Source organism: Aquarana catesbeiana, linkage group LG03 (genome assembly GCF_042186555.1).
Source record: "Aquarana catesbeiana isolate 2022-GZ linkage group LG03, ASM4218655v1, whole genome shotgun sequence".
Classification (NCBI taxonomy): Eukaryota; Metazoa; Chordata; class Amphibia; order Anura; family Ranidae; genus Aquarana; species Aquarana catesbeiana.
The window spans coordinates 226,811,347-226,828,646 of record NC_133326.1 but is presented as its reverse complement, the minus strand read 5'-3'; the positions used below and the strand labels follow the sequence as shown (position 1 = coordinate 226,828,646).

At 40.1% G+C, this 17,300-nt stretch overlaps 1 protein-coding gene across 8 annotated transcripts in view; it reads right to left on the bottom strand.

The window, feature by feature from the left end:
* ANKRD26 (ankyrin repeat domain containing 26) overlaps positions 1 to 17,300 on the bottom strand; it is a 133,964-nt gene that overhangs the window by 24,469 nt on the left and 92,195 nt on the right. For 6 of the 8 annotated variants that reach the window (XM_073619817.1, XM_073619819.1, XM_073619821.1 and 3 more), the window contains 8 exons: positions 15,480 to 15,693; positions 14,484 to 14,667; positions 13,883 to 14,023; positions 11,093 to 12,064; positions 8,116 to 8,268; positions 7,826 to 8,001; positions 6,484 to 6,577; positions 6,078 to 6,155 (listed from right to left, as the gene is read on the bottom strand). In XM_073619817.1, coding sequence (XP_073475918.1) covers positions 6,078 to 6,155; positions 6,484 to 6,577; positions 7,826 to 8,001; positions 8,116 to 8,268; positions 11,093 to 12,064; positions 13,883 to 14,023; positions 14,484 to 14,667; positions 15,480 to 15,693 — 2,012 coding nt within the window. The remainder of the gene's footprint in view (positions 1 to 6,077; positions 6,156 to 6,483; positions 6,578 to 7,825; positions 8,002 to 8,115; positions 8,269 to 11,092; positions 12,065 to 13,882; positions 14,024 to 14,483; positions 14,668 to 15,479; positions 15,694 to 17,300) is intronic. The other 2 variants (XM_073619818.1, XM_073619824.1) reach the window with 1 other exon arrangement.

Genomic DNA, 17,300 nt, shown 5'->3' with positions numbered 1-17,300 from the left:
GTATCTGTACGGATCAATATCTGATCCAATCAGATCTATACTAGCGTCCCCAGCAGTTTAGGGTTCCCGAAAACGCAGTGTTAGCGGGATCAGCCCAGATACCTGCTAGCACCTGCGTTTTGCCCCTCCGCCCGGCCCACCCAAGTGCAGTATCGATCGATCACTGTCACTTACAAAACACTAAACGCATAACTGCAGCGTTCGCATAGTCAGGCCTGATCCCTGCGATCGCTAACAGTTTTTTTGGTAGCGTTTTGGTGAACTGGCAAGCACCAGCCCCAGGCAGCGTCAGGTTAGTGCCAGTAGCGCTAACACCCACGCACGCAGCATACGCCTCCCTTAGTGCTATAGTATCTGATCGGATCAATATCTGATCCGATCAGATCTATACTAGCATCCCCAGCAGTTTAGGGTTCCCACAAACGCAGTGTTAGCGGGATCAGCCCAGATACCTGCTAGCACCTGCGTTTTGCCCCTCCGCCCGGCCCAGCCCAGCCCACCCAAGTGCAGTATCGATCGATCACTGACACTTACAAAACACTAAACGCATAACTGCAGCGTTCGCAGAGTCAGGCCTGATCCCTGCGATCGCTAACAGTTTTTTTGGTAGCGTTTTGGTGAACTGGCAAGCACCAGCGGCCTAGTACACCCCGGTCGTAGTCAAACCAGCACTGCAGTAACACTTGGTGACGTGGCGAGTCCTATAAGTGCAGTTCAAGCTGGTGAGGTGGCAAGCACAAGTAGTGTCCCGCTGCCACCAAAAAGACAAACACAGGCCGTCGTGCCCATAGTGCCCTTCCTGCTGCATTCGCCAATCCTAATTGGGAACCCACCACTTCTGCAGCGCCCGTACTTCCCCCATTCACATCCCCAACCAAATGCAGTCGGCTGCATGAGAGGCATTTTCTTTATGTCCTCCCGAGTACCCCTACCCAACGAACCCCCCAAAAAAGATGTTGTGTCTGCAGCAAGCACGGATATAGGCGTGACACCCGCTATTATTGTCCCTCCTGTCCTGACAATCCTGGTCTTTGCATTGGTGAATGTTTTGAACGCTACCATACACTAGCTGAGTATTAGCGTAGGGTACAGCATTGCACAGACTAGGCACACTTTCACAGGGTCTCCCAAGATGCCATCGCATTTTGAGAGACCCGAACCTGGAACCGGTTACAGTTATAAAAGTTAGTTACAAAAAAAAGTGTAAAAAAAAAAAAAAAAAAAAACATACAAAAATATAAAATAAAAAAAAAATAGTTGTCGTTTTATTGTTCTTTCTCTCTCTATTCTCTCTCTCTATTGTTCTGTTCTTTTTTACTGTATTCTATTCTGCAATGTTTTATTGTTATTATGTTTTATCATGTTTGCTTTTCAGGTATGCAATTTTTTATACCTTACCGTTTACTGTGCTTTATTGTTAACCATTTTTTTGTCTTCAGGTACGCCATTCACGACTTTGAGTGGTTATACCAGAATGATGCCTGCAGGTTTAGGTATCATCTTGGTATCATTCTTTTCAGCCAGCGGTCGGCTTTCATGTAAAAGCAATCCTAGCGGCTAATTAGCCTCTAGACTGCTTTTACAAGCAGTGGGAGGGAATGCCCCTCCCCCCCCCAACGTCTTCCGTGTTTTTCTCTGGCTCTCCTGTCTCAACAGGGAACCTGAAAATGCAGCCGGTGATTCAGCCAGCTGACCATAGAGCTGATCAGAGACCAGAGTGGCTCCAAACATCTCTATGGCCTAAGAAACCGGAAGCTACGAGCATTTTATGACTTAGATTTCGCCGGATGTAAACAGCGCCATTGGGAAATTGGGAAAGCATTTTATCACACCGATCTTGGTGTGGTCAGATGCTTTGAGGGCAGAGGAGAAATCTAGGGTCTAATAGACCCCAATTTTTGCAAAAAAGAGTACCTGTCACTACCTATTGCTATGATAGGGGATATTTACATTCCCTGAGATAACAATAAAAATGATTAAAAAAAAAAAAAAAATGAAAGGAACAGTTTAAAAATAAGATAAAAAAATAATAATAATAAAGAAAAAAAAAAAAAAAGCACCCCTGTCCCCCCTGCTCTCGCGCTTAGGCGAACGCAAGCGTCGGTCTGGCGTCAAATGTAAACAGCAATTGCACCATGCATGTGAGGTATCGCCGCGAAGGTCAGATCGAGGGCAGTAAGTTTAGCAGTAGACCTCCTCTGTAAATCTAAAGTGGTAACCTGTAAAGGCTTTTAAAGGCTTTTAAAAATGTATTTAGTTTGTCGCCACTGCACGTTTGTGCGCAATTTTAAAGCATGTCATGTTTGGTATCCATGTACTCGGCCTAAGATCATCTTTTTTATTTCATCAAACATTTGGGCAATATAGTGTGTTTTAGTGCATTAAAATGTAAAAAAGTGTGTTTTTTCCCCAAAAAATGCGTTTGAAAAATCGCTGCGCAAATACTGTGTGAAAAAAAAAAATGAAACACCCACCATTTTAATCTGTAGGGCATTTGCTTTAAAAAAAATATATAATGTTTGGGGGTTCAAAGTAATTTTCTTGCAAAAAAAAATTATTTTTTTATGTAAACAATAAGTGTCAGAAAGGGCTTTGTCTTCAAGTGGTTAGAAGAGTGGGTGATGTGTGACATAAGCTTCTAGATGTTGTGCATAAAATGCCAGGACAGTTCAAAACCCCCCCAAATGACCCCATTTTGGAAAGTAGACACCCCAAGCTATTTGCTGAGAGTCATGTTGAGTCCATGGAATAATTTATATTGTGACACAAGTTGCGGGAAAGAGACAATTTTTTATTTTTTTTATTTTTTTTTGCGCAAAGTTGTCACTAAATGATATATTGCTCAAACATGCCATGGGAATATGTGAAATTACACCCCAAAATACATTCTGCTGCTTCTCCTGAGTACGGGGATACCACATGTGTGAGACTTTTTGGGAGCCTAGCCGCGTACGGGACCCTGAAAACCAAGCACCGCCTTCAGGCTTTCTAAGGCCGTAAATTTTTGATTTCACTCTTCACTGCCTATCACAGTTTCGGAGGCCATGGAATGCCCAGGTTGCAAAAAACCCCCCCAAATGACCCCATTTTGGAAAGTAGACACCCCAAGCTATTTGATGAGAGGTATAGTGAGTATTTTGCAGACCTCACTTTTTGTCACAAAGTTTTGAAAATTGAAAAAAGAAAAAAAAAAATTTTTTTTCTCGTCTTTCTTTATTTTCAAAAACAAATGAGAGCTGCAAAATACTCACCATGCCTCTCAGCAAATAGCTTGGGGTGTCTACTTTCCAAAATGGGGTCATTTGGGGGGGGTTTGTGCCACCTGGGCATTCCATGGCCTCCGAAACTGTGATAGGCAGTGAGGAGTAAAATCAAAAATGTACGCCCTTAGAAATCCTGAAGGCAGTGATTGGTTTTCGGGGTCCCGTACGCGGCTAGGCTCCCAAAAAGTCCCACACATGTGGTATCCCCATACTCAGGAGAAGCAGCTAAATGTATTTTGGGGTGCAATTCCACATATGCCCATGGCCTGTGTGAGCAATATATCATTTAGTGACAACTTTGTGCAAAAAAAAAAAAAAAAAAAAAAAATTTGTCACTTTCCCGCAACTTGTGTCAAAATATAAAACATTCCATGGACTCAACATGCCTCAAAGCAAATAGCTTGGGGTGTCTACTTTCCAAAATGGGGTCATTTGGGGGGGTTTTATGTCATCTGGGCATTTTATGGCCTTCAAAACTGTGATAGGTAGTGAGGAGTAAAATCAAAAATGTACGCCCTTAGAAATCCTGAAGGCAGTGATTGGTTTTCGGGGCCCCGTACGCGGCCAGGCTCCCAAAAAGTCCCACACATGTGGTATCCCCATACTCAGGAGAAGCAGCAGAATGTATTTTGGGGTGCAATTCCACATATGCCCATGGCCTGTGTGAGCAATATATCATTTAGTGACAACTTTTTGTAATTTTTTTTTTTTTTTTTTTTTTTTGTCATTATTCAATCACTTGGGACAAAAAAAATGAATATTCAATGGGCTCAACATGCCTCTCAGCAAATTCCTTGGGGTGTCTACTTTCCAAAATGGGGTCATTTGTGGGGGTTTTGTACTGCCCTGCCATTTTAGCACCTCAAGAAACGACATAGGCAGTCATAAATTAAAGGCTGTGTAAATTCCAGAAAATGTACCCTAGTTTGTAGACGCTATAACTTTTGCGCAAACCAATAAATATACACTTATTGACATTTTTTTTACCAAAGACATGTGGCCGAATACATTTTGGCCTAAATGTATGACTAAAATTGAGTTTATTGGATTTTTTTTAGAACAAAAAGTAGAAAATATCATTTTTTTTCAAAATTTTCGGTCTTTTTCCGTGTATAGCGCAAAAAATAAAAACGGCAGAGGTGATCAAATACTATCAAAAGAAAGCTCTATTTGTGGGAAGAAAAGGACGCAAATTTCGTTTGGGTACAGCATTGCATGACCGCGCAATTAGCAGTTAAAGCGACGCAGTGCCGAATTGTAAAAAGTGCTCTGGTCAGGAAGGGGGTAAAACCTTCCGGGGCTGAAGTGGTTAAATGAATAAGCAAATGGCTGGAATATAACAAAGAGTGCAAAATAAGGTAGTCTGAATACTTTCCGTCCCCACTGTGTGTGTGTATATTATAATATATAATCTAATATATATATATATATATATATATCTCTCTATCACTTTCAATAAAAAGATGTTTAAAAAATGAAATACATTTAAAAATTTATAAATTTATATATATATATATATAAAATTTTTAAATGTATTTAATTTTTTAACACTTTTTTTTTTTATTTAACTTTATTGCTGTCACAAGGGGGATAACCAAACACGTAAATAATAAAATACTTTAAAAAAAAAAAAAGTTAAAATATCAGAGATAGAGATATATATATATATATATATATATATATATATATATATATATATATATATATATATATATATATATATATATATATATATATATATATATATATATATATAAGCAACCCTGTCACCCCCCACACACACATAGAAATTTAAATGTGCGCGTAGGGTATGCACCAGAACGTACAAAGCGATTGTGCCACACGTCCTACAAATGCCAGCATAAGAGCAATTATTCTAGTTCTACCGTTCACGGTTAACTCTATACTGATAACCTGTAAGGACTTTTAAAAGGAGGTTAGAAATGGGTTTGAAGCAAAAAATATGTCACCAGCACACCAGGGATGTTCCAAACTGGTCCAAAGCTTTATTCCGCGGTCACATCGGATGTAAAAAGGCAATGTTTTGGAGACACGCAGGGCCCCTTAATCAGGCATCAGCAGTCACAAGCCTGATGAAGGGGTCCTGCGTGGCTCTGAAACATTGCCTTTGTAAGTTTGATGTGATCGTTGAATAAAGCTTTGGAACAGTTTGGAGAATCCCTGGTTTGCTGGTGAAATTTTTTCTGCTTCAAATGGCTTCCAGCCGATGGTCCCTGCAGCACCCCTTGACGCCTAACAGCCAATTCCAGAAACGTGTGCATTGGGAATATCGTGATTGTACTTATAGACAGTTTTGGGTACCATAGGTTTTTCACCACTTTATGGACTATGCAATTTTAAAGCTTGACATGTTTGGTGTATTTATTTGACGCAAGCCCACATTTTGTATTTTATCAAAAATTGGCTGTTCTATTGTGTTTGTGTGCACTAAAATTACTTTTAGTGTATTTGTTCCTCAAAATATATATTTGATAAAAATTATCTGCAAATATCATGCAACATACAACATTGCAACCAATGTATGCTACAGGGCGCCTCTATTTTAGAAAACAGAATTGTTTGGGTGTTTTAGGCCATAGCAACAAATGTAGATTTGAACATGTATGTGAAAAGAAAAAATATTGCCCTTGGTGTAAAAGTAATTAAGAAAACAAATACACAAGAGCACATACTGAAATCCTGTCTTGTTGCTTTCTTCTGAACAGTCCAGTATTGCAATGCAAGAGCACATTTGTGCTACTAAACATTATCTATAGCAGTATATATTGAAGTCCTGAACAGAACTCTACTCACATGCTGGTTTAACTTCTCTTCCAAACCAAATTTTGATGTTTGCAAACCAGTTACTAAATCTTCTAGTCGATTCCGAATCTGTAAAACATGTGTGAGGATATCAGGAGTGTACAATTAGGTATTTACTAAATGTGTGTGTGTGTGTCTATATATATTATATAAATACAGTTTTCGTAAGCAAAGGAAATACTGTACACAATATTAACCCTTGAAGGTGTTCTAGTATGCCTATCATCTTGTAAATATGAATGGTATAACTTAGCATTGTAAAAAAATCAGTACATGAGGAAGTGGAAACTACACCATTTCCTCCCCTACAAAAGCAGTTCCTGGAAATCAGCTAGCTGTTGTTGCAGGTGTGGATTGCTTCTAATGCTATCTAACACCTGAGCTGTGAGTTACTTACAGAAATGGATTCCTGCAGTTCTTTCTGAAGTGTCTCAATCTGTACAGACTGCTGTTTTGCAGTTGCTTCAATCTTGGCATTTTCAATTTCAAGCCTGAGAGAAAAAAAAAAAAAAAAGATGATGATACTGCGTAAAGAGGGATGGATGGGCCATTCTCCGGGTATGATAATGATCACTCCAGAATGTCAGAAGCATTTGTTATTGTCCTCTAGAGATACAGCACTGTCTTCGTATAACAGAAGATATTTACACATCCTCACTTCATACACAAAACCCAAAAAAAAAAAAAAAAGAGAGCTCAGTCTCCTTTAATGGATACATGGGCAGTGTCATGGAAATCATACATTTTTGCCCCTTTTAGCCATCAGTGCATCCAGAACTGTTGGTGTATAGCACAATATAGCCATAATTTTACATAGACAGTATTAGTAACTTGCATACAGCTGTTTCAGGCTTCTTAGCCCTCACCAGTGCAAGATATGGCTCTACTGGCTCTATGGAATGGGGCGTTTGGGTCCACGGAACAGTACAATCATTAGAGTTGAGGTAATCAAAAAGGAATCGAAAAGCCCACATCAAAGTACAATAAGATACAGGATTGCCTTTTTAGAACAGAAGGTGATCCCCTAGGAAAGCCCAACAAGGCCTGATCCTTGCCCGATCATTGCACATTGTGGTATGAAATCAGGTAATTTATGGTTATCCTAAAAAGCAAGACTAACGTCAAAGACAATTTTGGAAAACATCCTAAAAAGGTACTCTGCAAAAAAAAAAAAAAAAAATTGGGAATATTGGCTGACATATCCTTTACGGGGGAACACCTGTTCCAGTGACAAATTGTTACATGTGGATTTCTTCTAATTTTTGTGAAATTTCCCTAACTTCCTGTCATATCGCCATTTCGGTAAGTAAAGAGCAATTGCCCCAACTGTGACACAGGCAGTCAAGCAGAGGTGCTAAAGTTGGTTATACGCTGATCACAATTTAGCAGGTTCAGCAGGGACCAGCCTAATTTCGAACACTGTGTGGCCGTCCTTGCTCGTCATGTGTCTATAGTTTGATCGATTTCTGTTGATGGCACATGTTGGAAACATTTCCTCAATGCGGCTGCCACTGATCAGTGTATTCTGCTGCTGTCAGAATACAACATGCTGGCGGGGTGATGGGATTCCTCCATCCACCTTGTTCCTTGTTTGTGGATAGAGGAATCTGAAAGTTGGGAAAAAAAAACAAAAAAACTAAGCGTATGGTCAGCTTTAGTCTTTGCATACATATTTTAATACATTGCAATTGACTAGAACATCATAAAATAAGTAATGAATGTGAAATCAGAAAGCTTACTTCTGTATGTGTTCCTCCAGTTGTTTGACTGACTTCTCACTGCCAGCTGTTGCAGATGAAAGCTCCTGCACTTTTTGGAATGCTGCAATCACTTCCCTCTCCTTATCATCTAATAAATTTTTCAATTGATGGTTACGTCTCTCTGACTGAAGAAACTGTTCTTCTAAATCCTGTATCTACAGAAATAAATAAAACAAAAACTAAACCATGCCTAAGGACTAAAAGGATCATGAAATCCATACATCCATGTTATCACTGTCCAATCAGAACATAATAGAGCTTTTACATACCTTTGTCCTGAACTTTTCAAGTTCTTTGTGAAGGTGCTGTTTCTCTTCTTCTAAGTCATTCCGATAACGTGTAATAACTTCAAGTGACGCCTCAGACATTGATAGCTTCTTCAAAGCATCAGCAAGCTCCTGTTGTAGCTGTCTTATAGAACTCTGAAAGTGAGAAAAAAAAAAATCTCCAGCTTACACTAACAAACGTGTTCAATAACAAACCTATTTTTTCAGCATGTTCTCAACAAGAATGAAAGATTTCACATACACTAATTACATAACATTTTCAGGACAGGTGTGTCAATTCAGTATATTGTCACATACCTGGGAAAACAGTAAAGTCCAATATGATACAATCAACTAATGTCACAGAGGAAGAAGCTTGGTGCTGCTAGTTAAAGAATCTTCAAAGACATGTGTGTGCCCAATATACTGTAAATGGCCCACTTTAAACTATTGATTGCATTTCTTTCTTGTTTTATTTTCTTTTTCTTTCTGCATACAGTGACTTGAAAAATGATTTATACCCCTTGGAATTTTCCACATTTTGTCATGTTGCAACCAAAAATGTAAATGTATTTTATTTGGATTTCATGTGATAGACCAACACAAAGTGGCTCATAATTGTGAAGTGGAAGGAAAATGATAAATGTTTTTCAATTTTTTTTTACAAATAAATATTTGAAAAGTGTGGCGTGCATTTGTATTCAGCCCCCTTTACTCTGATACTCCTAACTAAAATCTAATGGAACCAATTAACTTCATAAGTCACATCATTAGTAAATAGAGTAAGAGAGCCCTCGGAGGTTTGTTTGAGAACCTTAGTGAACAAACCGCATCAAAGCCAAGAAAGGCCAAGAAACACACCAGACAGGTCAGGGATAAAGTTGTGGAGAAGTTTAAAGCAAGGTTAGGTTATAAAAAAAATATCACAAGCTTTGAACATCTCACGGAGCACTGTTCAATCCATAATCTGAAAATGGAAAGAGTATGGCACAACTGCAAACCTACCAAGACATGCCCGTCCACCTAAACTGACAGGCCGAGCAAGGAGAGCATTAATCAGAGAAGCTGCCAAGAGACCCATGGTAAGTCTGGAGGAGCTGCAGAGATGCACAGCTCAGGTGGGAGAATCTGTCCACAGGACAACTATTAGTTGTGCACTCTACAAATCTGGCCTTTATGTAAGAGTGGCAATAAGAAAGCCATTGTTGTAAGAAAGCCATAAGAAGTATTGTTTGCAGTTTGCGAGAAGCCATGTGGGGGGCACAGCAAACATGTGGAAGAAGGTGCTCTGGTCAGACGAGACCAAAATTGAACTTTATGGCCTAAAAGCAAAATGCTATGTGTGGTGGAAAACTAACACTTCACATCACCTTGAACACACCATCCCCACTGTGAAACATGGTGGTGGCAGATCATGTTGTGGGGATGCTTTTCTTCAGCAGGGACAGGGAAGCCGGTCAGAGTTGATGAAAAGATGGATGGAGCCAAATACAGGGCAATCTTAGAAGAAAACCTGTTAGAATCTGCAAAATACTTAAAGCGGGGTTCCACCCAAATTTTGAACAATATCTGTATGTATTCTCTTCCTTGCCTAGATGCTGACATGTCGTTTAAAAAAATTTAAATCGCAGTAATTACCTTTTATTTTTCTATTCTTCTTTGCACTTCCTGGTTCTCCTCCCATGGGAGTAGGCGTGTTTCTAGCCTCTCCCAGACTCTGCACAGTCTCCTGGGAGCTAGTCTCAGGCTTCCCAGGATTCCACTGAGCATGTGCGGGAACGAGCGGTGAATGCTGGGAGCACAGCATTCACCGCATCCAGGAAATAAATGCTTGTGGGCTTCAAATGCCCACAATGAAAATGGAAACCGCCTGCAGTGAATAATATAAGTTATTCTTTCCGACAAAATCTGACACAGGCGGACATATTACACACAATATGTGAGTATGTAATGCTGAGAAGAAAAGTTTGTGAATGAACTAAAAAAAAAACGATAGATAGGTGGACCCCCGCTTTAAGACTGGGGCAGAGGTTCACCTTCCAGCAGGACAACGACCATAAACATACAGCCAGAGATACAATGGAATGGTTTAGATCAAAGCATATTCATGTGTTAGAATGGCCCAGTCAAAGTCCAGACCTAAATCCAATCGAGAATCTGTGGCAAGACTAGAAAATTGCTGTTCACAGACATTCTCCGTCCAATCTGACAGAGCTTGAGCTATTTTGCAAAGAAGAATGGGCAAAAACGTCACTCTCAAGCTGGTAGAGATATCCCAAAAAAGTATTGCAGCTGTAATTGCATCAAAAGGTGGTTCTACAAAGTACTGACTCAGGGGGGCTGAATACAAATGCATGCCACACTTTTCAGATATTTATTTGTAAAAATATTTAGAAACCATTTATCGTTTTCCTTCCACTTCACAATGATGTGCCACTTTTTGTTGGTCTATCACATAAAACCCCCCAAAAAAACCATTTAGTTTTTGGTTGTAACATGACAAAATGTGGAAAATTTCAAGGGGTATGAATACTTTAAGGCACTGTAGTACTGATCAGCCTTTTTCAACCGGGGTGCCCAGACACCCTGGGGTTTCATTCAGGGATGCCTAAAAGCTGCCCAAAAATTGTATATGAGCCAGCGAGTGGATGAAGGCTGCCTTTTAGTTACACAAAGCCACAGGTTTTAATTGTGCAATATTACAACCTTCCAGCAGCTGGAGTCCTAACAACCAATGACGTCACTGGTTGAGAAGGGGAACCTCAAGCTCCTGCACAGCATCCTTGTTTATACCTCCATCAGAACTGGAGTCACATTAGTGGAGTGAAGGAGAGAAAGGCTGGAATACTAATCATTACCAGTGTGGTTGTTCGGAGCAGTGGTAATTATCTTTATATATTCAGCACAGCTATCCATGCTGATGGCTTCTTTTGCATGAATAGAGTCAAAGCATACATAATATTATTGAATGAATGCCTACCTCCCGCTCAACTTTTTCGGTCTCCAGCTTATAAATTTGTTCTCTAAGCTCATTAGACTTATTGATCAAGTCCTTGTTTCTCTCTTCAACTATCTGAACTTGTCTTTCAGTGTCAGTTCGCAGCTTGCTGAATATATCTGTAAATCTGTCTTGTACATCGCAGACAGCTTTTTCCTTGATAATGCCTTTATTCTGTGCTTCCTCTAGCTGTTGACGGAGCTGCATGTTCTCACTAGTAATCTGGGCAAGTCTCTCCTGCATTGTCTCTTGTTTTATACTGCTTTTGTTGGTCTGGTCTTTTTCCACTTGAACTGATCGTTCAAGGTCTTTTATTCTGTTCTGTGCTTCTTTCAGGTCCCTCTGAGAACTCTCAAAGAGGAGAGTTTTCTCTTGTAGAGATAAGCCAGTTCTATGAAGGTCATTTTCAAAAGTGTTTGATTTAGCCTCAGCTCTGCTAAGCTGCTGGGACAAGTTGTTGTGGCTTTCACGCAGGCTTGAGAGATCGTGATTGAGTTTATCTTTGGATCGTAACCAGTCATCGCGCTCTCTTTGCAAGGTGCGTTCTGCATCGGTTTTTGAAATCTGGCTTCGTTCTAGATCCTGTAGGGCAGAGTTCAGCCGGGAACGGACTGACTCTAGTTCAGTTTCCAGTCTCTCTTTTGCCTGCTTTTCATGCTCTAACTTTGAACATAGTAGGTTTGTCTCGGTCTTTAGTGCATTAAGCTGTCCGTTGCATTGGATTACAGTTTGGGTTAAGGTTTCCTCATTTACTTTAAGATCTTTCCTTAGATCCTCATTCTTTTCCTTCAAGCCTTCATTTTCATCCAAATATCTACTCTCTTCTTCTTGATGACGGGATCGTACTTGCTCCAGCTCTTGTTTAAGCACATCGATTTCCTCTTCTAGTATTATGTTTTTCTGGGTTAAGTCCTTCACCTTTAAATTGGTCTCAGAGGGTTCTCCTCGTACCTGCTAATAAATGAACAATTAGGTTAGCCAACCAGATTTTATGTCCTGCAAGCCAGAAAATAGATGCAATTGATTTTGTTTGCAATTTATCATCAGTGACTGCTCTTAAAGCAATGCAGATGGCAGGTAGATAATGTAGGAGATCTGAACACGTAGGATCTGAACACGTAATTCCCATCCAACATGGAATACCCTTGTAATGTGATCACTGTAATTTATTTTACTGTTACCACAGTATAACAGGTACACCATAATAACATTTACAAAGTTTGAAAAGAATTAAGGATAAATGCACTTTCACTAGAAAACTTGCACCTTCCCGACCTATGCAGAAAAAAAGGAATGTAGCCGTACTTCGGAATTTTACTGTACCTCAACTTGGAGTACAGTACAGGACACGAGTGGATTCTCAGACCATAGGTTGTATGCCTTGAACTTCAGGTGCTTGGACATTGGCAAAAGTTTTGCTGGGAACTGCCTCCCAGTGTACCCATAAAGCACCTCCCATTCCTTGAGGCTCTAGTATTTTAGCAAGCAGCAAGATTACCAAAGACATAGGGGAGGGACCTGTGTCCTGAACTGTACTCAAAGATATTGAATTTACAGATATATCACACTTCGTAGTCTTAATTGTACAGTACAGGATGTAAGGACCGTACATATGATCAGAAAATCGTACAAAAAATACCACTTTGGAAGTGATCGTACGATAATCTGATCATTAGTACATAGTTTTCATCCGGAATTATCCGTGAATAAAACACAAAAATGTTTCTTGTACAATACAAGATCATAAGATTTTCATTAGTAACCTCTTCCTTTTTGATATGAGGCAAGCATGAAAAAAAAAAAAAGATGATAATTTGCCTGATAATCTCATTGTGTATACCAGGCTTTAAAGATGATCTTCAGGCTGTATGAAAAAAATTAACAGTCAGCAGGTACAAATATTGTAGCTGCTGACTTTTAATAAAAGGACACTCACCTGTCCAAGGATCCAGTGCCACCCTCACTTGGGCCAGTTCTTCACTGGTCTTCAGGTACCTGGCGCCTGCATGTTTACTGTGGGAAGACGAAGGAGGGAATGGACCACAGCCCTGGATGCTATGGCTAACTCAGTCATTGCATCATATACCAAGGTGATTGCCAAACTAAGATCCAGTGCCCAAAGCGAATATTACAGGCTGGCCCTGCTGCGGTTCCCAAAATGTACACAAGGGTAACCAACGTGGAAACAGCTAATGAGCCATAAGTCAATTATCAGTCAGGTCTCGATAGAAGTGTCAGAGAAGAAAGAAAAAGAAAGCGAGTGCAAAAAAAGAAACAAATTCTTCTCCAACAGGAGGAGAGGAGGTCCATCGCCTAAGGACACTAGTAATATGGGTACACTGAGAGGCGGTTCCCAAAAAAGCTTTTGCCTGCGTCCAATCACCTGAAGGTAGTGGCATATAACCCATGGTCTATCAATTCATTCTTGTGTCCTGTACTGTACAATTAAGATATAAATGATAAAAACAGTTACTTGTCTTGGTGTATGTATAAAAGGTTCAGTCTCGGTTTGGCCTTTCTGAGGATGGCAGAGCCTTTACTACATTTAGAGCATCAACTGAGGGGAGATGCATATCTTTAGCAGACTGGCTTACAGGAAATAATTGCCAGAATGGCACAGGACTCCTTTCTCGCTTTGACTCCATCGCTATTAAAACGTAGGTGTTAGTAAATATTGTGCTAGCCCCCGACAGGAGGCTCAAACTGTAGACAATTAGGGAACATAGTAATAATTTTCCTTGCAATTAGTGAGTACCAGTCTAAGCTGCATACCTCAACACTTTTAGCAAGCCTTTTTTTGTTCTCTTCCTCTTCATGCCTTCTCCTTAAGTTATTAAGAGCTTCTTCTTGAAGTAATCTGGCACTATGCTCTTGTGTGTATAGTCGCTGAGATTCATTGCGTTCGTCTTCAACCTGACAAAATAAGCAGGTACAATTTTTTTTTTGTAATAGTCATTTGTTTTTAGACAACACCTAACTTTACTGCCTAACAAATGTGATTTCACAAGACAGATGAAGTTACCAACTTTGTAAAACTCTAAACAGAGTGATATTCCACTGGCTCTGCTTGCCCAGACACAAATATATTTACAAAGCTATTAGGCACCATAGATACTTAAAGAGCCTATATAGCAAAACAACAATAATATAAAAACTATACATTATATTAGCAGTAGAAAAATAAATATAAACTTTAGATTGACATTTATCAAAAAAGGAGCAGCTTTGCATTTCAACCAATCAGCTTCTATTTTCAGCTTGTTCGGTTAAGCTTTCAAACTGAAGCTAGAAGTGGATTGGTTGCCATGCATACCTGCTTCAGATTCTTTCTGCTCCAATTGTGATAAATTCAAAGTGTCCCACGGATTTGTACCTGTTTCATGCTGTTCCTCAGACTTCTCATTTCAAGCTCTAGATTTCTTAATGTTAGTTCCAGCTGTTGCTTTTCTTCTATTTCATGGCGGCACTGTTCCTCCTTCCTTCTGAACTGTTCTTTGCTCATGTCATGTAGCATTTCTGCACTCTTTCTCTTTTCTTCTTCTTGTTTGAGAGAAGACCTACCACAATATGTATAAGATACTTTAATGGAAAGTTTTGTGCAAGAATTACTGTAATAGGAATCTTATAGAACCCATCATTTTTTTTTCTCTCCCATCTATCTAAAAAGAAGAGCTAGACTTTGGTCCTTCACTGTACATTTTACGCACACCATACAGCAAGGTCTGTGTATCTAGGTGTGGGGATACAGCTATTAAAATACATCCTCCATGGGGTAAGTTGCAAACGCTATTGAAAGCAACTAGAGATATTGATTGAAAATAAGGACATACAAAAAAGGTTAATAAAAATAAATTAATCGATGATGATGCTTATAAGAACTAAAGAATATACAATACTGTCTCCAGACAGTAAAGTTGAAATCTGTGACCTTTTAGAACACTAGCTTTATGGTCTCTCCAAGTAAGGACACATAATCACAATTTACATGCTATTTTTTTTTAGCCTATTTCTCTATTACACAGATAACAGGTTAATCTTGGCTACAATTTTTATTTTTTATTTTAAAAAACAGTACTTTTCTGAAAAAAAAAAGCAAACTTTGAGAATGACCCCCCCCCCTTTCCTCATCCATACTTTCAGGTACCTTAGATGTATCCTAGCAACCCTTCAATCTGCCATAGTCTGGTAGTCAGTGGTTGGGAAGGGTTAATGTCTACAATACTCCACATTCTACAGTATGTACAGATGCTCATGAGCCAGGCATGGCTATGACGTAAAATGACTGAATCTGTACCGATACTGTTGACGGCACAACATAGCCTTCACTTGCAATAAATGTTCAGAAAATGATACTGAGTAATGTTCTCACCTTAAGCTGCTTATATCGCTGTCCCATTCCACTTTGTTGTATTCCAACAAAGACTTGAGCTCTCTGTTTTTTTCTGTCATTTGCTGCATTTCTTTTCGTTCCTCGCGCAGTTTTTTAACTTCTTGAGCCAGTAATACATGTCGTTGGTTTTCTTTTTCTATTACTCGTTCATATTCATGAATAATATTTTGCATTTTCAACACATTCACAGAATCTGAGCCATAAAATAGAAAACAAAAACATAAAAAAACAAAAAAAAAAAAAAACAAAAGTGGTTATTCATTCACTCAGGACTATCTGAAAAAAAATGACAACTGATCTGCCAACCATTATTATATACTTAACCTCTTCACGACCGCGCTATTGCCAAATGATGGCTACAGCATGGTTGCACATTGCCGGGAGGACGTCATATGATGCCCTCTGTGGCGGGCATCCACAGGCATCTGTGATCGCTGTGTCAATCACAGCTGATCACAATGTAAACAGGATTTGCCAGTTATCAGCATTCTTCTCACACTGACAGCGCATGAGGAGAGGAGAGTCGATAACTGGTAAATCCACACAAGGGACATCTACACTGATCATCAGTGCCCACCAGTGTTGCCTATCAGTGTCATTTATCAGTGCCCATCATTGCTACCGATCATTGCCCATCGTTGCAGCCTCATCAGTGCAGAAATTCCGACCGTGTGTGGGCTCCATCGGACATTTTCCATCGGATTTTCCGACACACAAAGTTGGAGAGCAGGAGATAAAATTTTCCGACAACAAAATCCGTTGTCGGAAATTCCGATCGTGTGTACACAAATCCGACGGACAAAGTGCCACGCATGCTCAGAATAAATAAAGAGATGAAAGCTATTGGCCACTGCCCCGTTTATAGTCCCGACGTACATGTTTTACGTCACCGTGTTTAAAACGATCGGATTTTCCGACAACTTTGTGTGACCGTGTGTATGCAAGACAAGTTTGAGCCAACATCCGTCGGAAAAAATCCTAGGATTTTGTTGTCGGAATGTCCGAACAAAGTCCGACTGTGTGTACGGGGCATTAGACAAATAAGAAAAGAAGATATAATCAAAGGGGTGAACAGCGCTGATCAGCAGACATAAATAGGACCCTCAGAGGCAAAGTAAAAACTTTTTATTATTGTTAAAAAAATAATAAAATGTTCACCAAGGCATACAGCAGTCAATTATTGGTCACGCAGAGACTTGGATTAAAAAACTGACAGTACCTGGGAGGCTGGAGCAGCATGGATGATACAGGGGCTTAGGGAAACCCAGCACAAAGCTGCTGGACACAGAACATAGGAGCACCTCTGGTGGGGGGCCCGTCCCGGACTGTAAGGTAACCTGAAGGGGCGTGTCCCCGAAACATGTAGTGTCTCTAGTCGGCGATGTGTGACTCTCTTTGCTCCCTTGGCATTGGCAGTTCCTAATTGGCCCAGCAGCAGGGTTTGTCCATACTCTTCAGATTCCCTTGGCTGACTTCCGCCAGGCAGTGACATCACTTCCAGGCTTTGTACACAGTGCGAGCAGCAGCTGTATACTGGTCCCAACAGTTCCTGTGCCTGCAATTTGGTTCCCCTTTCATCAGACCCCTGGTCTTACGGTCCGGGACGGCCCCCCCCCACCAGTGCTGCTCCTGTGTTCTTTGTCAAATGGCTTTGTGCTGGGTTTCCCCAAGCCCCTGTGTCATCTATGCGGCTAAAGCCTCCAGGTACTGTCAGTTTTTTAATCCAAGTCTCTGCATGACCATCAACTGACTGCTGTATGCCTTGTTGAATATTTTATAATTTTTTTAACAATAATAAAA